A 25013-nucleotide genomic window follows, 5' to 3' on the forward strand; every position below is an offset into this window, starting at 1 on the left:
CAACCCCGACCCCACCCTAGAACGAGATGTTTATTGCAGGCATAGGCAAATTCGGCCCTCCAGATGTTTGGGGACTACAATTCCCATCATCCCTGACCACTGGTCCTGTTAGCTAGGGATCATGGGAGTTGTAGTCCCAAAACATCTGGAGGGCCAAGTTTGCCTATGCCTGGTTTATTGCACGTTGCCAAGCAAGCGGCGAGCCAGGCAGACACAGAGGGAGTCCATTGGAGCTCGCCGTAGCCAAAGATCATAGCGAGAGGGGCCTGACAGTGGGCTAGGGAGTGAAGGAGGGGCTACAAGCCCATCCGAACAACTGCTTCATTAATACAGCAGCAACCTTTTGAAATCTCTGTGCTTTCCTTTCTTTAATGAAGAAACTAACTGCACGTTCACCAAGCGTCTCTCTCTCTCTCTCTCTGAGACCTGCAAATGACCTGCTCTGCCTGTCAGCTCCCTGACAGAGTCCATGTTGACTGCATCTCATGGATCATCAGAGCGGTTTGCCCATCACTCTTGACACCCATTAATGCAGAGACAGAAAACTAAGGGCACTGCAGATGTTGGAACTCCAACTCCCATCAGCCCCAGAGTCAGCGGGAGCAAGGCAGAAGGCGTTTGTCCCCTTTCGCCAAAATGAGAAAGTGCAGTCCGGCCTCACCTCAGCCTCCCTTACCTGGGTTGTGTGGTGGACGCAGTGCAGGTACTGCCTTTGAGGCTTCCGCTGCCTGAGGCAGCTGCTTCAGCTTGCCTCGTGGGTAGGCCAGGTTCTGGGGCAAGGATGCTGGGAGATGCAGTTGAGCAACATCTGAAGGGTACCATGTTGTGTAGTCCTAGGCCTTCACAGGAGGGGGAGCTGGTTCTAAGGGTCTGGGCTGTGAAGGGCCTAGCAAATGTGCTTTTCACATGCGCTGTGGTTAAAAAGGCGTTGTGGACAGGGATGAATATCTGTCGACGTGACGAGACAAAAATATGTATGACTTAACCACCGATGCCATTAAAAGGAAGCTGTGGGCCTGAGAATGAAGAGAGGAACTGAAGGGCTGGAAATATAGAAGTGGCTTAAGATGCTGGTTAAGGTTATGTGCGCATCAGTGGCTTCAAACACAGTGAGGTTGTTTCTTCCTCCTCCTCCCCATCTCAAGCTATATTTGCACATTGTGTGTACAGTGGTACCTCAGGTTACATATGCTTCAGGTTTACAGACTCCGCTAACCCAGAAATAGTGCTTCAGGTTAAGAACTTTGCTTCAGGATGAGAACAGAAATCGTGCTCTGGCGGCGCGGCAGCAGCAGGAGGCCCCATTAGCTAAAGTGGTGCTTCAGGTTAAGAACAGTTTCAGGTTAAGAACGGACCTCCAGAATGAATTAAGTACTTAACCCGAGGTACCACTGTACACAGCCAGGGGTGTGTGTGTCAATGGTCTTCACTAGCTGCACGTTACCTGTTTGTTCCCCCCATGCAACCCCCCAACAACTCCCATGAATCTTGACGTCTGAGCATGTGCGATGGCAGTCCCAAATGTACACACCTCAGCTTCACAGTGAAGTGGATGCGGCTTATGTTTTCAAATGGAATGTGAACCGGTTTGAGGGGAAATGCCACCACACAGCAGTATTTCTCAAGAAACTACAGGATACAGGTGACTTGTGTGGCTAACAGCATGTGTACACTAGCAGTGGGAGCACACTGGAGCCAGAGTAAACAGTAACGTGTGCCGGGCTAAGACAGGTGATGTTGGGCTCCAGGTCTCATCAGCTTCAGGCAACGCAGCCAAGATGGTGAGGACTGTTGGGAGTTGCTGTCCTGGCAAAGATGGTTGGCGGCTGCCTGAGAATGGTTCCATTTTCCCTGGTCTTCAGTTCTTCTTTTCTTCTTGGAGAAGGGAGGGAAGCACATTAAGAGGGAGGTGCTCAGTTGAAAAGATGGCTGCAGGAGCTTCCTGCACTCAACTGGAAGCTGCGTCAGACTTTCGGCTTCTGAATAACGTTAAAAAAAACGGAACACTTACTTCCAGGGTTTCGGCGTTCAGGAGCCAATTTGTTCATCAACTAAGCCATTTGAGAACCAAGGTTCCACTGTATAGGGAGGTTGGTTTAGGACAGAAAGGGCAACTCCCCAGGAGGGAAGGATATCCCCCTCCCCAACATGCTTGCCAGGGTCTCAAGTAGAGAGGTTCATACACTCAACATTGCAGGAGAAAACAAAAAACAAAATTAACAGTCTACAGGGCATTTTGGATACTTGGAAATGTAGTCACAGAGCATGCAGTTATTGTTGTAGTGTACGCAAGACAAAATAAATCGAAATTTGTTTGCTAATTGTTTCTTTTTTTGCACGCTTACAAAAAGAGTTTCCATGGCTTTTAAGTTCCAACAAGCATTGACAGACCAGTGGAGGAAAGGGAGGGAGTTGTTGACAACAAAGCAGGTTTGCAGAGGAAACAGAATTAAGGAGCAGGCGAAGGCGAAGCAAGACAGACTGACAAATGGGTTGGTTGTGCAATATGCGGTGGATGAGCAGGCGGCAAGCGTAGGGACAGGAACATCTTGCTGTTTTCAGAGAAAGCAGCATGGGAGAGGGAAATTTAAGGCTGCAATAGAAATATCATAAATAGAGAAGACTCTGGCAGGTCTTGGGTTGCACTCAGAAGCGTCTCTCGAAGCAATCTGTTGATGATCATTGCACACAAGGGCAGGACACACAATCCACATAGGACCATATGACCCACGTATGATCTCATGGATCATCACTTATTGTTTACGTTAAGCACACCCTTGGGATTTCTGCGGCAGCAGCATGTATCTCACTTAGAAAGATACAGGCTTTGTTCAGATTAAATGTTTTGCACGGTCCCTTTTTCCAAACTTTGTCCAGTACCTGTTTCCCCCATTGCTAAAGTCTTTGTAGCTATTGATTGAATGGATGTGATTTCTTCCCAGGCATGGGGTTCTCAAGCAATTTTTCCAGGGGTAGAAGCAGGCTCGGTTCTCACCAAAAAAAGTAAGAATAGTAGCTGTACATTTTTGCCCCGTATCTCAGGTTCTACAAATGCTAAATACTTGCTCTTTTTAAAAAAATGAAGGCTGGAGAATGGGAGATTATGGTTCATCTGTGGGAGGACCATGCCCCACTCTCCATAAATGCTCATGTTCCTAGGGGACTGCAGTTCTGCAAAGGCATCCATGGATATCGAAGAGAGAATGCTCAACACCCTTATCAAATTACCATGCCCAGGGTTCTTTGGAGGAAGTCATTAGTGGGTAAAAAAGTAAAGGGACCCCTGACCATTAGGTCCAGTCGTGGCCGACTCTGGGGTTGTGGCGCTCATCTCGCTTATTGGCCGAGGGAGCCGGCGCATTAGTGGGTAAGTGGGTACAAAAAACATCATATGGATGTAGCAGAAAGGGCCACCTTTTTCTTTAAAACGATGCATTTGTAGCACGAGACCCAACTCCACGTGCATTTCCCACCTTGCCAAACAATCCGTTTCTACTCCGCAAGCCTGACCCCAATCCGCCATTTGTTTGGGAGGATGTGGCTGCTGCAAACTGACAAATTCAGCATATGGGGAATAGAAAAACCCAGCCTGAATCTGTAAGGAAAAGAGCTGTGCAGGAATGGGGAAATGCCCAAAGGTGAAACCCAGGCCAGCAAGAGCCAAAGCGTGCAACGGGAGCACAACTTGGGTGCTTTACCAGGATGATGCACCCTTAGAGAAAAATGGCGCCTCAAATATATCTGCTTGTTCTCATTCGCCCACTCTGTAACTCAGGTGCACACCGTCCCTGACTGGCTTCTTCTTCCAACCCATTCAGTTCTGGACCCTTTGCTTGTTTTGCTATTCATTGCAACCTGCAGGCCTTCCGATCCTGTTCGTTCCCCCTTCATTTTAGACACCAGCCTTTTCTGAGCAGCAGGAATACTATACACCTTGAAAAGGCTGTCTTGCCAGGCAAGGAAGGGGAGAGTAGAAAACACCATTCATGGGCTGCTGCAGCAAAAGTGCTTTCCCTTTTTGTTCCCGACGTGCTCGGCCAAAGTCAGGGAGTGGGGATGGAGCTATAGTCCTTCGGTTGTTGTTGGACCACAGCCCCAGCCCCCCAATTTAGATAAACAATTAAAGACAATTCTGACATCCTGTTAGATGGAGTAGGATCTGGAAATGTAATTTTTTTTAAAAGGGTGTTTGTTAAGGGAAGGGGAGAAGAGCTATATTCAACACCCGTGAGCAGTCAAAATGCTTTGGTAGCGACAGAATTTCCCCATGTGCTAAGAGCGCTACTGAGAACTAGCCCGAGCAAAACGAGATGCGTGGGTTTAGCAAATGCAAAAGTATTTTGCTTTTGCTTTCCAAAAAGGCAATCAAAAGTATTTAAAGTGTCCTGTCATCCACCCACCCTTCCTTCAATGGATTTCCTAACTGCATAGTGAGCCCTTATCTCTAGGCTGAAGGAAGGGGAGACCCAGAGACAAGAGATTTTGAGGTGGAGAAAGCCCAGAGAGAGCGAGAGAGAGAGCCTTAAGCCAAGCGTGAGAAAGCCGTGATGCTATAATCGTTCAGATCATTCCAAACGAGAGCAGCTGTTTCCTCCCGCCAAATGTCTCCCCCGCCCTCAACATTTCTTCTTGAGAACTTCTTGAAGGTGACGAGAAATCTCTACGGCAGAGTCCCAGGGGACAACCGTGGCCTGGTAAGTCCCAGGCTGGCTTTTCCCAGTCTCCTGGATGAGCTGGTGCATGGGGTAGCCTTTCCTAGGGAAGGCGACGTCGCTCGACTTCAGCGCGGTGGAAGGGCAGAAGTCATTGGCTCCGTCCCCTACGTAGAAGACGCGGTCGAACCTGGCCCCTTCCTGCGCCCTCTCTGCCAGGTACTCTGTCAGGATCTTGTGCTTACACATGTTGGCCGGGCAACGCTTGCAGTTGTGCGAGTGGTAAGGGCCCAAGGTGAAATAGCCTCTCTTGTCAAAGCTCGAGGGGTTGCTGAAGATCTTACGGAAGAGGGGGTAGGCCCCGGCCGCCTTCAAGGCGCACTCGATGCCAAACATGTTGGCGTCGGAGATGAGGATGATCTCAAAGTGGTCCTGTTGCTTGGAGAGGAGCTGGAAGAGGTCGGCCATACCGGGGGAGAGTGGGATCCTTTCGTAGGCTGCTTTGAAGTCGGCCATCTTGACCCCTTGGTCGCACATGTACTGCAGGACCCGCTGCATGTACTCGTTGTAGAAACCCTCGCGGTATGTGCTGCGGATCGACTCTGGGAGCTGCTTCCCTGGAGCGGCCTGGAGGATGGACTCGTCGCTGTTTTCGTTCACGATGGTCTCGTCGAAGTCAAAGATGAGGAGGTATTTCTGGCCCTGCGTTACGGCCATAGCCCTATCCTGCAGCAAGAACAGAGGCGAGATCCATTACGCGGAGTCCTGTCTGGGTGTGGCTTTCATTTGTTACAGCAAACGGACACAGTAGTACGTTCAAAGCACCTCCATGAAAGGAGAATCCACCACCTGAGGGGGTGTGTTCCACTCAATGTTAGAAACTCAGATATGTAATCAAGGTGCCAAATGGCTCCTTAAACCAAGGTTGCAGTCGCCAAAGCAGAAAGTCCGATTGCCATTTTGGGGCAATATGGCTCTAAAGTCTTTATTTTTCAAAGGATGGGCCGACTGTGACTAATTATCAGTTAAACCTCTGGCTAATTCAGATGACAACCTTGAGCTAGGTTAAGAACTTGGAGAACTTAACAAGCAGTCTAAAACATAGATTGACCTATTTTCCTTAATGGCGACTGCTTTTGCTCAGGCTGCACAGAAAAAGCATTTTGGTTCCTGAAATTCATGCTGATTGTGTGATATAACTGATTGCATTCTATGGGATGGGGTATTAAGTGTGTGAAAACAGTCTAGAACCAATGATCCCCAGAGGGTGGAGATGTCAGGTGCTATCCTGGTGCCCGGGCGCCTTCACTTGGTCACAAGTGCTCAAAAGCCAGGTGCAAAATGCGCCTGGCTCCTAGCTAATTTCGAACACTGGTTCCACTGAGTCTTAAGTACCCAGCGGCAACCCCTAGCCATGGGCAGGGTTTTTAAAATCGACCCCCTGCCTTGTACATTCAATGTCTCTGACTACCAGCTCGCCTTTCATTTCCCAATGGAAACTCCGGTATGGAAAAAGCCTAAAAATTTGAGTGGGGAAGAACACGGGGCCCACAGGCCTGCCGAGTCAGCTACTTAGACAAAATCACTACAGCCCGGTTGCCTCTTGGAGCATATCTTCCCAGCCATAATCTTTTCCCTCATGTTATCTTCAACTCTGACCGTTAAGAGGCTTAGCCTGCAAGTAAAGGGGATCAGAGGTTTGCATCCATCTTAATCCAGGCCGCGCTCCTTAGCCAGCAAGACGATTACTTGCCCTTGAAACCTGCATGCCAGTGCCCCAAAAGGACAACCGATGTGAGGCTGGGAAACTGGAGAATGAATACACTTGAGGTGGGTGGAAAGATGGCTTCAATCTGTGTGGGGATCTTTGTGTTGGGTGAGGATCTGTGTAAGGCAGCTCGATACTGGATTTCCTGGAATTCAGGAGGAGTTATCACCATCTGGATTTTCACTGAGTTTTTAGAACTCAGTGAAAATCAAATAAATGATGATGGTAGGTTTTTAGTCCCCGCAGAGCTTTGAAACCCCACAGAGCAAATCTTTTCTGATGTCAAGGTGGTGAAGCCTCTGAGCCCCACCTGACTGACTGCCCCGCTCCCACACCATCTCTCCAGCCTCGCTTCTCCTACCTCATCGACTTACCTGCGCGCTTTGCTCTGCCATCGCACTACTTTATATAGATCCTGCCCGCCAATCAGAAATGAGGAATGCCAGCCAATGAAGAGACGGAGGCGTGGCCTAGAGGTTGCGGGCGGTAGAGGCAAAGTGGTTAAGCTAACAGACAGCGGCATCTTCAGCCAGAGTCGGACCAAGGCGTTTTCGCCGCTGAAGTCCAAGCTACCCCCCCTCCACACACACAAACACACACACATCTCCACAGGCCCTGCTGCTACCAGGGCCAACCCTGGAGAAAGGAGCTCGTTTCGCCCTGCTTTCCAGCGACGGAGGCACAGTTTGGGTTGCGGCCCTCCGAGCAATCCAGGCTTTTGAGATCCTGGTTCCCTGCAGCAGATGCAGCCCATTTCCGGAGATTCGTGCTCACCTTAAGAAAGCATTGCAGCCCGACACTTTCGAAGCACCTTCTCATCTTCAGTTCCTTAGTAGCCAACACGCTGCATCAACCGGGGTTATCTCTCTCTCTGCCTCTTTCTCTCTCTCTCTCCACAGAAAGGTCTCTTTGCTGCCAGAGAAACCACACACTGCCATTTTTGCGAGGGCCCACACTGAAACACACCTGTCCCGTTATTTCTCGCGAATAAGCTCCAGTTATTTCTTTAAAAGACAGCCTTGCTTTCGACATCTCTGTTTCAGTCCAATCAATCAATAAGGCTCCATGCACATCACACATGGAAAGCACATGGCTTCCTCGGAATAATTCTGGGAACTGTAGTTTCCCCCCAGATACAGCACCTTTAACAAACCGCGGTTCCCAGGATTCTTGGTGGGGGAGTCATGTGCCTTCAATCTACGACATGTATGTGCCATAAATCTGGTGCAAATTGAAACACATGGGAGCTCAGGATGCAGAGAAGATTTGGCTTCTCCATCACTGAGAGATCCTGGAGAAAGTCTGCCTTCTGTGGATCTCTTTAGAAAAGTGGCGCCCTTGCGCCTGGCAAAGCCATTTTGGAAGAGAGGAAGTGACTTCTTTCAAGGTAAGGAAGAAGTGGTCCACCCTCAGCTCTTTCTCCCACAATGCAAAACACTTTCCACTCCATACTGGTTCCTGGTAGCCAGCAGAGACTACTGCAAGGGCATTTTTTATTTTTATTTTGCAGTCCCAGGACCGCACTTCCGTCACGGGTGGGCTACCTTTGGGATACGGGGTGAAGCAATCGATGAAGTTGCCAGCTCTCTGTACTAGGATACATTAAAAACATGCAGAAGCCAGAGGGGTCTCTACACCCACCCAACCCTATTACAGTGGTACCTCAGGTTAAGAACTTAATTCGTTCTGGACGTCCGTTCTTAACCTGAAACTGTTCTTAACCTGAGGTACCACTTTAGCTAATGGGGCCTCCCGCTGCTGCCACGCAATTTCTGTTCTCATCCTGAGGTAAGGTTCTTAACCCGAGGTACTATTTCTGGGTTAGGGGAGTCTGTAACCCGAGGTACCACTGTACTGGCTTTGGCTACACAAATCAATAATATTCATATTCAAAATAATAGTCATTCACACCTCTCTACACCCGTCAATCACGGTATCATCATAGGATACATCCCGGCTAGGCAATGGCACTCAGGGAGGACATGGAATAAGGCCTGGAATCATAGAATCGTAGAGTTGGAAGGGGCACCAGTGGTCATCTAGTCCAACCCCCTGCAATTCAGGAATCCCAGCTAAAGCATCCATGACAGATGGCCATCCAACTTCTGCTTAAGAAACCTCCGCTGCCGAGCAGCTCTTACCGTCAGGAAGTTCTTCCCGAGGTTCAGTCGGAAATCGGAGTCTCCTTTCTTGCACATTGAAGGCATTGGGTTCGAGTCCTACCCTCCAGAGCAGCCTCCCATAATATATTGCCTCACAATCACATTGGGCAGCTAAGATTCTATATAAACCTGCATGGGCTGCTGGTTTGTTTCAGCCATGAACTCTTTCTTAAGAGATGGGCGCAATTGGCAGAAGAGAAAAGCGTCATCTTCTTTCGCTCCGCTGCCATCATGTGGCCAGAAAAGGTAAAAGAGCGAAATTCTAAGAAAATGCTTGATAACTCATGGAACGTAACCGGCGGTTTGATCCACTGAGAGCACTCAAGCATACTTATAAAAATAGCAGGGAGGCAGACGTACAGAACAACAGTTTTAATGCTGGTTGTTGTCAGTCTGTCCCCTGCAAAGCTGCCTGCCTGTTTTCATTGTGTTCTTTTTTTAAAAAAAGCCCTAGGTAGGTAAAGGGACCCCTGACCATTAGGTCCAGTCGTGACCGACTCTGGGGTTGCGGCGCTCATCTCGCTTTATTGGCCGAGGGAGCCGGCGTACAGCTTCCGGGTCATGTGGCCAGCATGACTAAGCTGCTTCTGGCAAACCAGAGCAGCACACGGAAATGCCATTAGGCCGTGTTTTCTCTTCATTGTATTTTTTTTAATCACAGATGCTTTGGGGGCTCCTTGGAAAGGGCAGAATGCTAATTTAATAAACAAAATAAACATACTGAGGACGCCAGATTTGTGCAGGAAAAACTGAAGTGGATGATTAATTTTTTAATCCTCAAATTCATATGCTATTAACTCATCAAGCAGATTAACAGATATGTTGTGCCCAATTTGTAGTCTGGAGCAGACCTGAAACTGACTCTGCTCTCATCTGAAATAAATAAATAAATAAATAAATAAATAAATAAATAAATAGTTAGTAATAATATTTTGGGCAGCTCACAAAAGAATATTAAAAACATGATAAAACATCAAACATTAAAAAGTTCTCTAAACAGGGCTGCCTTCAGATGTCTTCTGAAAGTCAGATAGTTGTTTATTTCCTTGACATCTGATGGGAGGGTGTACTACAGGGTGGGTGCCACTACCAAGAAGGCCCTCTGCCTGGTTCCCTGTAACCTCAATTCTCGGTGTCTGAGGGACACTGAGGACCTTGGAGCTGGAGCTGGACCTCAGCATCCTGGCTGAACGATGGGGGAGGAGACGCTTCTTCAGGTAAAGACTTGCAACAGGTAGTCCGGAGAGGTTAAAGGCTTTGCTCGTCACTGCAATGTAAACTTATGCTCTGGCACAGTCTAAGAAGCAATGCCTGTTTGGAGTGAGGAGGGCTGAATTCTATGAATGAATGAATGAATGAATGAATGAATGAATGAATGAATGAATGGGATCCATTTGTCCCCAGTCCCCTGCTTTTCTGCCACATCCCTCAAAGCTACGGTTCAAAACCCCAAACACACAGAAGCTTCTGAAAAATTGCTAGCTTAAATCCCACTGCTGGGACACACAGACGGCGAATCTCTGCTCCAGCAGATGGCAAAGTCCTAGCACTGCTCTGGGCCGGAGAGCACTTTCCTTTTCACAGGATGTTCCCTGTCCTAGGCTGCCCCCGGCTTGGCAAGCGCGGTGCGGAACATGTGGGATGTGCCAAGTCAGCAGTGCCACATGCTACCAATTAAGCACAGCGAGACGTGGCACCTCTCAAGCAATGGTTCATGATTTGTGTTTTGTTTTTAAAATTTATTTTTGGGGGCAACCTAAGCTGGTCAGATTCTTGGGACTGGGCTATGCCACAGGCAGGCAGTTGTCTGTGTGCAGATCCATTTATACCTTGCTGCAAAGAGAAGGCAGAATTCAGAGAACTAGCAAATGGCCCGATGCGGGACATCTTTGGGTGTGGGTGCCCATATTGCACAGCCCCATAGGATGCCAGTAAGGCAGGCATGTCCAAAAGTACATTTCGGGGACCCAATCCGTGGCAGTATATGTCCTGGGGTAAAATTGTTAAAAAGCTCAACCACTTCAATCCTTAAAAAAGCTCAAGAACTTTGGGGTAAACTTCAATCCTAAAAGGGATGCGGGTGGCGCTGTGGTCTAAACCACTGAGCCTCTTGGGCTTGCTGATCAGAAGGTCAGCGGTTTGAATCCCTGTGACGGGGTGAGCTCCCGTTGCTCGGTCCCAGCTCCTGCCAACCTAGCAGTTTGAAAACACGCCAGTGCAAGTAGAGAAATAGGTACCGCTCTAGCGGGAAGGTAAACGGCGTTTCCGTGTGCTGCTCTGATTCGCCAGAAGCGGCTTAGTCATGCTGGCCACATGACCCGGAAGCTGTCTGAGGACAAAAGCCGGCTCCCTCGGCCTATAGAGCGAGATGAGCGCGCAACCCCAGAGTCATCCGCGACTGGACCTAATGGTCAGGAGTACCTTTACTGAGCTAGATGGCAGTATATGTCCTGGGGTAAAATTGTAAAAAAGCCCAACAACTTCAATCCTAAAAAAAAGCCCAACAACTTTGGTCGGCCCTCACTTCATCAAATCTGGCCCTCTTCGAAAAAAGTTTGGGCACCCCTGCAGTAAGTGAAGGTGGACCAGTGTTAATGCTGTTCTCGCCTACCTCCAAGTGCTGTGCTTCTGAATAGCAGTCATTTGCTTATACAGTGGTACCTTGGGTTACATATGCTTCAGGTTACAGACTCTGTTAACCCAGAAATAGTGCTTCAGGTTAAGAACTTTGCTTCAGGATAAGAACAGAAATCGGGCTCCGGCGGCGCAGCAGCAGCAGCAGGAGGGAGGCCCCATTAGCTAAAGTGGTGCTTCAGGTTAAGAACAGTTTCAGGTTAAGAACGGACTTCCGGAACGAATTAAGTACTTAACCCGAGGTACCACTGTATGAAATAAAAATTTAAAGGGGTGCATTTGAGGATAACATTGCACGATTATCCAACCCGACCCAAAGCCCTGTTGGTTAAAGCATGGTGCTGGTAACAGCAAGGCTGCAGGTCCGATTCCCATATGGAACAGCTGCATATTCCTGCATTGCACAGAGTTGGGCTCGATGATCCTCAGGACTCCACAATTCTATGATTCTATAACAGGCTTCCTCAACCTCGGCCTTCCAGATGTTCTGAGACTACAATTCCCATCATCCCTGACCACTGGTCCTGCTAGCTAGGGATCATGGGAGTTGTAGGCCAAAAATATCTAGAGGGGCGAGGTTGAGGAAGCCTGTTCTATAACATCCCTCATGCACTGCACTGGGGCACCTCTGTGGAGGAATGAGCAGAACAACCAGGATCTACTAGCAGATTTCTGCGCAGTTTGCAGTTGATTGATGGGGATTTCTGACTCCTTGTTGTTCAGCCATAGCTATGACAACATTACTCTTCCCCCCTCCATCAAACGATCGTAATGGGGGCGTGGGAGAGGAGGCAGCTGACGGTTTCTAGGAACAGATTTGGGTAAACTCAGGTCACAGTTGCCACACTCAAAACAAATCCCTGTGTTCAGCAGATGCTCAGAACTATTCTTTCATTCTAGAAGTGTACACCTTTTGCAACTGGGTAGATCTCTGGGTACTAGTCACACCCAAAGTACAGTGGTACCTCGGGTTAAGAACTTAATTCGTTCCGGAGGTCCGTTCTTAACCTGAAACTGTTCTTAACCTGAGGTACCACTTTAGCTAATGGGGCCTCCCGCTGCTGCCACGCCGTTGCTGCGCAATTTCTGTTCTCATTCTGAAGCAAAGTTCTTAAGCCGAGGTACTATTTCTGGGTTAGCGGAGTCTATAACCTGAAGCGTCTGTAACCCAAGGTACCACTATAGATCCCGCAAGCTAGTGTGCCTGGGAAATTAAAGCCACTAAATTTAAGTCACGGTACGATCCACACGTCAAAAGTGTAAGTAGATAAATAGGTACCGCTCCGGTGGGAAGGTAAACAGTGTTTCCGTGTGCTGCTCTGGTTCTCCAGAAGTGGCTTAGTCATGCTGGCCACATGACCCGGAAGCTGTACGCCGGCTCCCTTGGCCAATAAAGCGAGATGAGCACCACAGCCCCAGAGTCAGTCATGACTGGACCTAATGGTTAGGGGTCCCTTTACCTTTACCTACGATCCACCTTGTCATTAAAGAAGCACCTACCCCATCCCTCTCCAAAAGGCTGAAAGGGCACACAACCACAAGCCTCCGATGAATGAGACCAGCGCAGGGGAAATCTCAGAAACCACCACTGCCCAGGAAACACAATCCTCTCCCTGACTAATAGAATAAAGGGGAGTCATGGGGGAAGAGAAGCAGGTGATTGAGAGGTAAAACAAAAACGGGGCTTCCCCTCAGATACCTGAACATTTTAGTTCCACTGAAGGCGAGGGTTGGGAATCCGCGACCAGAAAGAGGAGGAGTTTCAAGAGGACTGGAGGAAATTCAAGGACTATTTGAACAAATATTGCAATATAAAAAATTAGAAATTACTTGAAAGAAACAAATAGGCCTAGGACAAATTAAGTTATATTAATAAAATAAAATAAATGGGATTCAGAATTTTAAGAAAAGTGAATAAGATGATTATAATTGGAAATTGTTTTAGTTTAATAATGATATTGGAAAGCTGTTACTTTTAAATTACAAGGAGACTCAGAAGGGAGGGATTTGAGGAAGTCAATTAAGATGTTTAAAATGTTGGATTTGTGAAGAATTAAGTTTGTTATTATTGTCTATTTGTTTATTGTTCCCCTTCTTTCCCCCCTTTCCTTTTTTTCTTTTCTTCTTTTTTTCCTTTTCTGTTTTTTGTAACATTTTGCTTTGTGGTTTGTGTTATTACGGTGGAAAATTTAATAAAAATTTATTAAAATAAAAATAAAAATGAAGGTGAGGGTTGGACACAGCTTCTCACAGGCAAACCCAGCACCATCAAAGCTGCACCACCACTCTGACGCTCTGCCTGCAGCGACCTTTTCCCATTCCTGCACCCACAAGGCTAGTCATACGACAAAAGAGGACCAGTCACGTTCTCGGAGCATCAAAAGTGCAGAGTTAAAAAGCAGGCAAGCACGCCGCAGCCTTGCTAAGGCAGGTCAGCTTGCTCCCTTTGCCTATTCCAGCAAGTCTGAATCTGGTTGGTCAAGGTAAAGAGATAAAGGAGCCTAGCAACTACAGGAATCCTTGTCCTGCAAATGATTAGAGAGCCGGGGCCTCTCTCTGTTTGGTTTGCAGATTTCTGGGGATGCAGATTTGAGACAGCTTCTAATTTCATGCCACTGCCCAATATTTCATTTCTAACTTGCATGCATTTCGTTTTATGGATGTGCATCGGGCATTTGTGAAAGGCCTCATTTCACGATGCAACCAGTGTTGGAAACTCACACAGTGGTACCTCGGGTTAAGTACTTAATTCGTTCCGGAGGTCCGTTCTTAACCTGAAACTCAACTTTCAATTCAGTAAAACCAAGATAAGCTAGTTCTTAAGTCTACATGGAGTAATTTTGGTGGCAAGGAACTGCACCCTGCTGTTCAGCAACCTTGGCAAAACAAATCCCAAGTAGTTTGCCATACCCACTGCTCAAGCACTTGTGCTGGGGGGAAAATGTACAGTGGTACCTCGGGTTAAGTACTTAATTTGTTCTGGAGGTCCGTTTTTAACCTGAAACTGTTCTTAACCTGAAGCACCACTTTAGCTAATGGGACCTCCTGCTGCCGCTGCGCCGCCGCTGCGGAATTTCTGTTCTCATTCTGAAGCAAAGTTCTTAACCCGAAGTACTATTGCTGGGTTAGCGGAGTCTGTAACCTAAAGCGTATGTAACCTGAAGCGTACATAACCCGAGGTACCACTGTATTTGGTTAATTGTGAAGTGGCATCTTAAGCCTAAGTTACGGTCACTGCAACGGAATGTCTAGGTGCCCTTTTTGGGATCAGATTATTATTTATTTATTTAATTTAATTATTTCTTTATTTTCATTTCTGTACCGCTTTGTATTTTGAAGAAAAACACCTCACAGCGGTTTACAACACATTAAAAACCAAATACAGGCAACTCCCCATTTGCACAGAGGTTGCATTCTGGGTCATTACGCTGTGTGGCCCCAGGGTTCTGCGTCAAAGCATTCTTGCGGCTTACTTGGTCTAAGAGGTTGGACAGCCCTGATCCAGAAGACCACAGGTTCACTAGCTGGTGTAGTGAGGGTTGCAACAAAAGTAGGCCAAGTGTATGGCACACTATGTTCCCTGCCAACACACCCAAAAGGGAAGTAAAATCAAACACCCTCCCAACTCTGTAGATGCAGGAAGTTTGGGCAGAGGGTGTGCGATGCTCCCACGGTCTTAGAGCAAAGGCTACGGTGGAGGCGGCACTTGAACACAGGTCTCCCATGACCCAGACCCAAAGCTGCAATTGCTCTGTCTTCTTTTGGACTTGCAAGGGTGAAATCTGAACTTTCCAGCCAGGGCAAAGGCAGCTCAGGGACAGCCTCTTCCCTAAAGCAGCCTTCCTTCCTTGGGATTCCTCCACACGCCTCTGCACCGAGGTCTTATTGATTTGCAGAAGGAAAAGGCCATTCGGTGTGCAAATAACACAAGAGTGCCTCTCCTTGGGCAATGCCGCCAAAAGCACTCAGAACATTTCAAAATAACTTCCTCTCCAAAGAGGCATTTGCGGCCGCCCTACCTCTGTAGCTGGCGAAAGGCTGGAGAGGAATACAATGTTTGCGTCCCTGCTTAACCTCCCTGCTGAGAAACTCCAAGCACAGCCTAAACATCGGAGAACTGTTCTCTGGAGCACAGCTGAGTCATGCTAATATTTGGCACATCCAGCAGCAGCAGTACTGGGGCTGGGGGAAGGGAGATAAGAGATCACAACAGAGTTTTCCAGAGAATGAATCAATGGTTCCCTGGGCAGGGGAAGTGAAGGAAAGGAGGGATATCTAAGTATGAGCCAGGACAAATACTCTGCTCCAATTGCCAGCTATCCTGGGGCAGCAATGGGGAACCTCTGCCCCTGCCGACTCATACCCTTCAACATTAATCTGATGAAAATAGGGGTGCCCTATTCCTTATTTAGGGACATGGGTGGTGCTGTGGTCTAAACCACTGAGCCTAGGGCTTGCCTAGGTCGGCAGTTCGAATCCCTGCGATGGGGTGAGCTCCCGTTGCTCGGTCCCAGCTCCTGCCAACCTAGCAGTTCGAAAGCACCTCAAAGTGCAAGTAGATAAAATGGTACCGCTCTGGCGGGAAGGTAAATGGCTTTTCCGTGTGCTGCTCTGATTTCGCCAGAAGCGGCTTAGTCATGCTGGCCACATGACCTGGAAAAACTGTCTGTGGACAAAAGTTGGCTCCCTCGGCCAGTAAAGCGAGTTGAGCGCTGCAACCCCAGAATCATTTGCAACTGGACTTAACTGTCAGGGGTCCTTTTCCTTTTTATTCCTTCTTTATTAGCCCACCCATCTGACTGGGTTGCCCCCCGGCACTCTGGTCGGCTTCCAACATATATACGAACACAAGAAAACATTTAAAAACTCCCCCATGCAGGGCTGCCTTCAGATGTCTTCTAAAGGTTCTATAGTCACTTATCACCTTGGCTCGGGTGTGTGTGTGTCGCTTAACTCCATATCCTCCAATGAAAATAGGGACTTAACGTTCTACCATACCCTCCAGCAATTCCCCAGTGAAAACAGGGACGTCCTAAGGAAAAGCAGGACATTCCGGGGTCAAGTCAACAACAACAATACAATTTTTTTATTTATACCCTGCCCATCTGGCTAGGTTTCCCCAGCCATTCTGGGTGGCTTACAGAATATATATTCAGAATATTAATGAGACGGCTCCTGTAAACCCAGGACTGTCCCTGGAAAACAGGGACGCTTGGAGGGTCTGCCGACTCCAGTTCCCATCAGCCCCAGCCGGTATGGCCAAGGGTTGGCAGCTCAACAACATCTCCATCCCTGTCCTTGGGGACCGCAGAGCCGGTAGAGGGAAGCAGGTGCTGGCCTTTGCCAATCAGAGCAGAGGTGGGGAACCCCAGGCCAAATGTGGGGCTCCCCCCAGGCCTCTGTGTGGCCCTCAGAACTCTCCCAAGGTCTCACCCCTCACCAGCCCTGCTCCCGAAGCCAAGCCCTTTTTTGTTTGCCTTGTACGCGTCCTCGAAGGAGGATAATGATGCCTCTGGCGTGGGTGGAGGATAAAGAGGGCACAGCGAGGGTGTGGAAACCAGCCGTGATGTACATGTACTTTTATTGGTCTGCCCATTTTTTCCAGTGGCCCAGCAGGGAAAGCAGCCTGTGGTCAGAAAACAATGCTTCCCCACCCCTGGATTAGAAAGAGCCAAGGCTGCTGGGTCGCTTCCACCCAAGCAAAACGTCCGGGGAATTTAAGAGCAGCCTGGCTCCAACCAGGTGCCAACCGTCTGTTTTACAGCTCGGACCTTTGCTCTTGACATTGTCAGACTGATCTCCCTCCACCTTTGGCCTCCACTTCTCCTCTTCCCTTTATCGCTCATCTATTTAAGTTTGTAGATCTCAGGGCAGAGGCCTGCTTCTCACTTTATTATTATTACTGTGACTGATGTGAGCAGTGTGGCCTAGTGGTTACACAGAGTTGGAGCAGGGTCTGGGGAAGAGCAGGGTTCAAATCCCCACTCGGCGACGAAGCTCAACTGGGTTTATATTGGGGCCAGTCACTCACTTTCTGCCTAAATCTACCTTGAAAGGTTGTTGTTGTTGTGAGGACAAAATGGGGAGGAGGAGGAATACGTATGCCACCTCAAGCTCCTTGGAGGAGAGGCAAGATATAAACGCAATATATTAAGTAAACTTTGGGAAACAGTCGAAATAAATAAAAAATTGTCCAGTAGCACCTTAGAGACCAACTAAATTTGTTTTGGGTATAAGCTTTCGAAAGCTTATACAGTGGTACCTCGGGTTACATATGCTTCAGGTTACATACGCTTTAGGTTACAGACTCCGCTCACCCAGAAATAGTGCTTCAGGTTAAGAACTTTGCTTCAGGTTGAGAACAGAAATTGTGCTCCGGCGGTGTGGCGGCAACAGGAGGCCCCATTAGCTAAAGTGGTGCTTCAGGTTAAGAACAGTTTCAGGTTAAGAACAGACCTCCGGAACGGATTAAGTACTTAACCCGAGGTACCACTGTACCCGGAACAAACTTAGTTGGTCTCTAAGGTGCTACTGGACAATTTTTTATTTATTTCGACTGCGTCAGACCAACACAGCTACCTACCTGAATTTGGGAAACAGTATTTGTCTGAACGCGGAATATACATATTTTTATATATGAAATAAAGTAATCAATCATGGCTATATCAGGAACCTCTGTGCTCAGCTGCGAAATAAGACGAAAAGCAAATTTGGCAATCTTAAGTGATTGTCATCTCTCTTCCAAAAACCGGTCAGAGCTTAATAAGTCTTCCTTGTTTTCTTTCAAGCCATTCATGATGTCCGCACCTCCCCCTCCCCCCCCGCATGACGATAGCTCTGCTACCAAAATATGTGAGCAGGAGAGCTGAAGTACTACAAGGATGGCTGTTAGGTCAGATAGGACCAGATAATCCACAGGGACCCTTCCAACTCTATGACCTGCACAGAGACGAGACACAATGTTTATCCTCAGCAACTGTTACTCGGTGACATGGCATCCCTGAACAAGGGGGTTTGTATGAATGGCTGTCCCCCAATATAAAAACATTCCCTCCGTGCAGAAAACGAGCATTTCAGGACTCCCAGACTTCCTCTCTGCCGTGCTAGCTTCCTTTGTGGAGGGAATACTTGTGTACGGCGGAGTATCCATCCAATTTGTGCCAGAAATGGTCAGAAAACTGCCCTTGGCTGTACCAGAGTGATGACACACCAAAAACTGGTCCGATAGCTAAATGTCTTTTCTTTCTGCACAGCCCCTTTCTGTGTATAAAGCAACTTACAATCGTTGCCCAACTTATCGTTCTCAACAACCCTGTGAGGTAGGACAAAAAAGGCAATCATTTCTGCACCGTGTCACCCGCAATCCGCAACCGGGGTTGCCACGTCCATCCAGTTCCAACAAAAAATTTCAGGCATTACTCCATGTTAAGGAGAACTGCACTGAGCTTTGGAGAGGCTTTATTTTAAACATAATGCCTTTAATTTAGAGGAGAGGCATTTAGGTAGATTCTAAATTTAGCCTTCTCTGTTTTTCTTTGAAGAAGCTGGTCTGTTCTAAAATCCCTTCCTTTCCACACTGACAGGATAAACATATCGCTTGCCTAATGGCAGCTGGTCTGTAGGAGTCCCCCCAGAAAGGAAAAACACCTGACCAGGAGGTTTGGGGGGGGGGAATGGAAGAGAGAAGGCCAAGAAGGACAAACAAAAAGGGAAAATTAATAGGGAATGAAATAAAACTCTGTATGGAGAAACCTCTTATTTGTATTGGAAGGCTCTACATCCAGCAAATAAAACAGCACGGCTTGTTTGGAGAGGATCTCCGGGATGCTATATTTGAATGCGTCTAAACCACGATTTCCAAACATGCCCTACATTCGGAGTTACTCTCTCCTTGCAACAGAAGGCTCAGAGAATGTGGGTGTTGAGAACTTTGCATGGGGAGGAAGAAGGGAAGGGCAGGAAAATGGGGAAGGTAATTGGGCGAGAAGCTTAAGAGCAACTGACGAATGGGGAAGTCAAAGCCGGGATACCAGAAAGATGAGTGCAATCTTTTATCGGTATGCAGGGGCAAGAGGTATGAGGAACACACCGCATTTTAGGGTGGCGTGGGTGCGTACATGTGGATAAACGTTTCAGCAAAGGGTTTGAGCAAAGCAGCTGTGTCCATGTGCATTCGGGAATGAGGAAGAGTGCTCAAGATAAGACAGGGATTTTTGCCAAGAGGTACAACTCTTTTGATGCAACAGCCTATAATCTCACCTCCTTAACTCTGCTTGCAGTTACTTTGATTTTTGAGAACCCAAGTTTCTAAGCTTTCAAAATGGGAATGATCTGAAGATGCAGAGGCAATGATTGGTGAATTTTTTAAGGAGGGCAGGGGGTGCTGAGCAGGGTTTCCAATAGCCTAGGTTTCAGTGCCTTGTATAACTTTAGGGCTGGGGAACATCTGGCCCTCCAGATGTTGCCGCACTGCAGCTTTAATCATCCCTGGCCATTACCTGGAGGGCCACAGGTTCCCCATATCGGCTTTAGATCCTGCCTCAAGAAAGAATAATGTAAACTAGAGTAAAAGGTAAAGGTAAAGGGACCCCTGACCATTAGGTCCAGTCATGGCCGACTCTGGGGTTACGGCGCTCATCTCGCTTTATTGGCCAAGGGAGCCGGCGTACAGCTTCCGGGTCATGTGGCCAGCATGAGTAAGTTGCTTCTGGCAAACCAGAGCAGCGCATGGAAACGCCGTTTACCTTCCCGCCGGAGCGGTACCTATTTATCTACTTGCACTTTGATGTGCTTTCGAACTGCTAGGTTGGCAGGAGCAGGGACCAAGCAACGGGAGCTCACCCCGTCGTGGGGATTCGAACCGCCGACCTTCTGATCGGCAAGCCCTTGGCTCTGTGGTTTAACCCACAGCACCACCGCGTCCAAGAAACTAGAGTACACAATTGCATAATTTGCATGAGGGGACCCCCACCATATACTGAGGGAAGAAGGCAGAGCACACACAATCCTGCTCATGGCACAAGGACCAAGCTGGAAATCTGCTTCTACTTGCAGTTACCACGAGACAATCATGACCTTGAAGATGTCCCCCTTCCCCTTAGAATTGCTAATGTTAGGCCTTGCATTTACAATCTCGGGGGCACGACAAAATTGCTCTCCAGTGCTGCTGGCCCTAAAAGAATCAACGTGGCCCTGGGAGGGTGTTGGGTTCAAGCCACTCCTCTCTTTGCCTCAGTTCTGCCTCTGTAGAATGGGAAGAATAGTCCTGTGTAGGACATATTTGAGATGGGCAAGGCTTGTAACGTACAGTCGTACCTTGGTTCTTGAACGCCTTGTGACTTGAATGTTTTGGCTCCCGAACGCCGCAAACTCAGAAGCAAGTATTCCGGTTTGCAAACTTTTTTTGGAAGCCGAACGTCTGACGCGGCTTCCAGTTGAGTGCAGGAAGCCACGCCTTGGTTTTTGGAAGTCGAATGGACTTCCATTCGAGAACCAAGGTAGGGCTGTATTGTAAACTGCATGCAAGCCATCAGTCTTGCAGGAGCATTTTACACTGCCTTGTACAGCGTTAGATCATTGTATCCATCTAATGCATGACTTGCCTGCTCTGACTGCGAGGGATTCTCCAGTACAGTGGTACCTCGGGTTACAGACGCTTCAGGTTACATACGCTTCAGGTTACAGACTCTGATAACCCAGAAATAGTACCTCGGGTAAGAACTTTGCTTCAGGACGAGAACAGAAATCGCGCCGCAGTGGCAGCGGGAGGCCCCATTAGCTAAAGTGGTACCTCAGGTTAAGAACAGTTTCAGGTTATGAATGGACCTCCGGAATGAATTAAGTACCACTGTATTTCAGACACGAGTCACTCCTACCTGGAGAATGAAGCTGAAACTTTGGCCTACAGATGTTCAACCACTGAACGCAGTACAATCCATGCAAAGTACCCTCAGCTGCCTGTCACATCAAAAGGCATTGTCTTGCTTCCTTAAAAGCATTCCGAGAGCCAGACCTCCAGCTCAGTATCTCAAAGACTCCTTCAAATCCCAGATCCATCCAAGTCCCTTGGATTAAGTATGAAGCTTCCTGGATCGGCTTGCCCTAGTACAGCCCGCGGACTGGCACTTCAAACTGGCACTGGCAGCAATGTTGTCTCCTTGGCCCCCCCTCAAACAACTTTCTACCCTGGCTCTCTTGGAGTAAAACCCCCCAAAGCCTGCATCTTTGGAACCAGCAAAGATCTTGGTGCCTAGATCAGAAGGTGCTATGGCCACCACTCTATCTTCTGTGTATTTGTTGCAGTTACATCCTGTCTTTGTTCCTATAGGGGAAAAAAATCAGCCTATGCCCAGGTTGGGTCCCCAGGCAGCCTTCCAACCAAACACAGACAAGCCAGATCTTTGGCAAGGCTGCTGTGTCATGAGCCTCCAGACGATGTCCTGGGGCGATAAGCAACTTCTGGCCTCCCATTCTAATGCTGGCAGTCGCAGGGACCTTTCCTGCCCTGGAATAAAATATCGGGGGGGGAGGTAAGCTCCGCCATCGATCACATGACGTGATGCACAGACACAATTTGAATGGCAATGCCCATCAACTTGGGGCAGCGGCGGTGGCAGCCCGCTCAAATATTTTAGGAGTTCGCTCCTATGCTGCCCCTATTAGGTAAGACAACTTGCCTAGTCCTTCTCCATCTCTGAGATCCTGCAAAATGCGCTCGCCCCACCCCAAATGGGACAGTGGAATCAAAGAGGCGGCAGCTTTCATGTACTCACAGAATGCAAAACAAGAACAGCATTAAAAAATAAATACAGTGGTACCTCGGGTTACATATGCTTCAGGTTACAGACTCCGCTAACCCAGAAATAGTACCTCAGGTTAAGAACTTTGCTTCAGGATGAGAACAGAAATCGTGCTCTGGCGGTGCGGCAGCAGCAGGAGGCCCCATTAGCTGAAGTGGTGCTTCAGGTTAAGAACAGTTTCAGGTTAAGAACAGACCTCCAGAACGAATTAAGTACTTAACCTGAGGTACCACTGTAAATCAAAAACCTACTACAAGGAAAAGTCACTTCCTCCCCACCAAAACAAGTGGTGGGTGCATGGGTGGCAGGTGGTTTTTGGAATAGGACGGTGTAAAGGGAAGGCAACTTTTCTAGGCATACCTGTGCCCTTGCCTTGGGCACAATGCACACCTTTACATCCTTAAATGACCTCCCTGGATCATCGCCACCTCTCTTCCCACAACCCTCCTTTCGTCTAACACTCCAGTAATCAGCATCTGGAGGGGGAAATTCTTCCTAAGTGCAATGGGCTGCTGTTTTATAAGGCAGAACAACATAAATGGACCACAGATCTTTAATGGCTAAAGTTATATACAACCTCTCCTTCCTCTGATCCCCTCAAAGAGCTGGGATCAACGCCACCCCCCAACAAATTAACTCTTCATCACTTACTTATCCACATGACATCTCACAGCATGGTACTTTGTCGCTACACATCATCTATAAGCCTTCCCCCTACCCATCCCAAAACTTCTGCAAAGCTGCTGCCCCCCTCGCCCCAAGTCTACTGCTTCCAAGATCTCCTCTGCCACTCAACGCTACTCGGATTCTGCCTCCCCATCAGCACCCTCCTGCCCCCCACCCCAGGGTCCCGGGCCCCATCCCGTTTCTCTTGTGTCCCTTTTGCCCTTGGCCAGATCTCAGCTCAACTCTGCTCTCTCTTCCTCTCCCCGTAACACCCCAAGTGCGGCAGACTCACGTGCGCTCTTGGACCGGATCCCAGCCGTCAAGCGGCAGCGGGGGAGCGGGAGATCCCTAGTTTCGCTTCACACTTCCAACTTTGCTCCCTGCATCGCTCTGCATGGGGAAAAAAACAGCTTCCCCCTTCTCTCTCCCCCTGGCCAGCTTCCTTTTGAACGCCGAGGGCCGGCGGAGAGCTGATCCTTCCACCCCTCCCCTCCTATTTTTTTTTTTTAAGGAGGGTTGGGGTGGAGGGGTTGGGGGGAGAAAGCGGCCCCCGGGTTCCTCCTTTTGCTTCTCCCTCCCCCCTCCCCCCCGCACCAACCCAGCAGAGAATCCCGGGTCTCTGGAAAGAGACGGAAACTAAGCCCGGCGCTTGCTACATAGGACAACCGCAGTCCCCGCACGTCACAAGAGAGGCAGCCAATAGCAGCGGCTCCTGGGCAGAGATCAAAAGAGGAGACGCCGCAACGGAGAAAGTGCATCCCGGAGCGCGCGCGCCTTCCTCCACGCCGAGGGGAGACACTTCGGGGCAAGCAGAGACGGGGGGGGGGGTATCCCCGTAAAGTTTGCGCCCTGGTCCCCCTTTCATAGGCGTAGCCAGGATTTATGTTGGCAAGGGGAGGAGATGGGGGCTGGCAGGGCACCCACCTGTCACCATCCTCTATCCACTGGTCCCCAAACTTTTCTCAGCCCACTGCCCCCTTGGTTCCATAAACTCATCCCCTGTGGCCCATAGAAAGCATTCGGAACGGCAGTTCGCATGACCCACCGAGGAAGCTAATGATAGCACAAGAAAACTCGAAACGGCAACGATTCATAGCGCATTCATTCAAAATCCAGTAAAAACTATTTTGAGTCAACAAAACTTGATCCACTGATGCCAGCTTTTCAAAGCCTGATAGTCATTTACACGACCCCCAGCGGCACCCCCCGGTGCCTAGTGCCTCCTAGGTAATCCACACACCCACACACACACACCCGGGAGGCAGTAACTACTTTGGGAACTACTGGTCTAGCAGATTCAGAATGAAATGTCTCAACAACAGTTGCTTAAAATTCATTTCTTTTGACCCCAAGTGCTCAGAAAAATCTGTCAAAACCGTTCTACAATCTCTACTTTTAGCTAAGTATTTTTATGTATTTGCTTCATTTAAGTGTGGGGCAGCTGCCCCCACCCCACGCTTTTTTTTTTCCTTTTTTTTTTGCAATCACGCTTTTTAACTTAAGCGCCACAACCGGTTCAAGAGGCCGAGATGGCGCTTGGAGCCTAATGCCTCCCAAAGGAAAGTGCCGGCAAACGTGTTTTAAAGGGGGAAGAGGGAAGCAGAAGAAGACCTACCTGTACCTGTGCCATCCTGAGGGTAAAAGCCACATGCAATGGGTAGGACCAGAGTGCAAAAAGTGCTCTAATCGAGTCATCGTCACCTGCCCTGAGCCAGCCCTGTATTCTCAGCAGTACCTGCACAAGGCGACGCCACGCATTCCCAGCAGAAATCACCCCCAGGGCGAAGGAAGATGTTTCTGATAATTATCTCCTTCCGCATTATTAGGGCGCCGCCTCGCTATCTGGTCAGGTGAAATGCAAAACAACCCTTCCCCGCAGAACAACTGCTGGGATTCTGCCTCGGAACAAGGAAAAAGCCACAGCATCCGGCTTTCCAAACAAGTTTCTAGAACTCATGCTTACAACAGCACACTTGAAAGCGTGTGAAGACATAAGCCCTGTGGAATCGGAAGCTGAAGCGCCACACTGGTGCAGAACAAGGCTCTGGTGTCATGCACACCCCCTGTCCCATTAAACAAAGCTAGAAAGTATTCAAATATGAAAAAAATGTCCCAGTAGGCAAAGCTAGAAAGTATTCAAAAATGAAAACTCTCTACCACTGTGGTACATGCAGTAGAATTACGTAATTGTGCACCCCTAGATGACACTGAAAAGGCAGAGAAAGAACATCAAGTCAAGCCTTATGCTGCAATGTGACCAACTCACCCACCACAGCCCAACTTCTGCTATTCAGATCACAGTGCAAAAACCACACGGTAAAAAACTTCCCTA

General features: G+C 48.5%; 1 protein-coding gene across 4 annotated transcripts; it reads right to left on the reverse strand.

Annotated features, from left to right (window-relative positions):
* Window positions 1-2309: 2309 nt before the first annotated feature.
* Window positions 2310-24439, reverse strand: PHOSPHO1 (phosphoethanolamine/phosphocholine phosphatase 1). 4 transcript variants are annotated; one of them, XM_083583544.1, is made up of 3 exons: window positions 24297-24439; window positions 7195-7332; window positions 2310-5378 (listed from the first exon to the last, which is right to left on the reverse strand). In XM_083583544.1, the coding sequence occupies exons 2-3, from the start codon at window positions 7237-7239 to the stop codon at window positions 4617-4619; spliced, it is 807 nt and encodes a 268-aa protein (XP_083439670.1). In that variant the 5' UTR covers window positions 7240-7332; window positions 24297-24439; the 3' UTR covers window positions 2310-4616. The 4 variants fall into 4 exon arrangements, with proteins under 4 accessions (XP_083439670.1, XP_083439669.1, XP_083439671.1 ...); XM_083583543.1 differs by lacking the exon at window positions 24297-24439 and adding an exon at window positions 22974-23305; XM_083583545.1 differs by lacking the exon at window positions 24297-24439 and adding an exon at window positions 6795-6890.
* Between the last annotated feature and the right edge of the window lie 574 nt (window positions 24440-25013).

Source organism: Podarcis filfolensis (genome assembly GCF_964270895.1).
Source record: "Podarcis filfolensis genome assembly, chromosome: 13".
In the NCBI taxonomy this organism is placed as follows: Eukaryota; Metazoa; Chordata; class Lepidosauria; order Squamata; family Lacertidae; genus Podarcis; species Podarcis filfolensis.

Bases quoted from the DNA above. Each gene is read 5' to 3' on its own strand.
- PHOSPHO1 (XM_083583544.1), bottom strand. From the start codon at position 7,239: ATGAGAAGGTGCTTCGAAAGTGTCGGGCTGCAATGCTTTCTTAAG. The intron at 5,379-7,194 runs GTGAGCACGAAT...TTCTTGCTGCAG, and splicing joins GGCTGCAATGCTTTCTTAAG to GATAGGGCTATGGCCGTAAC.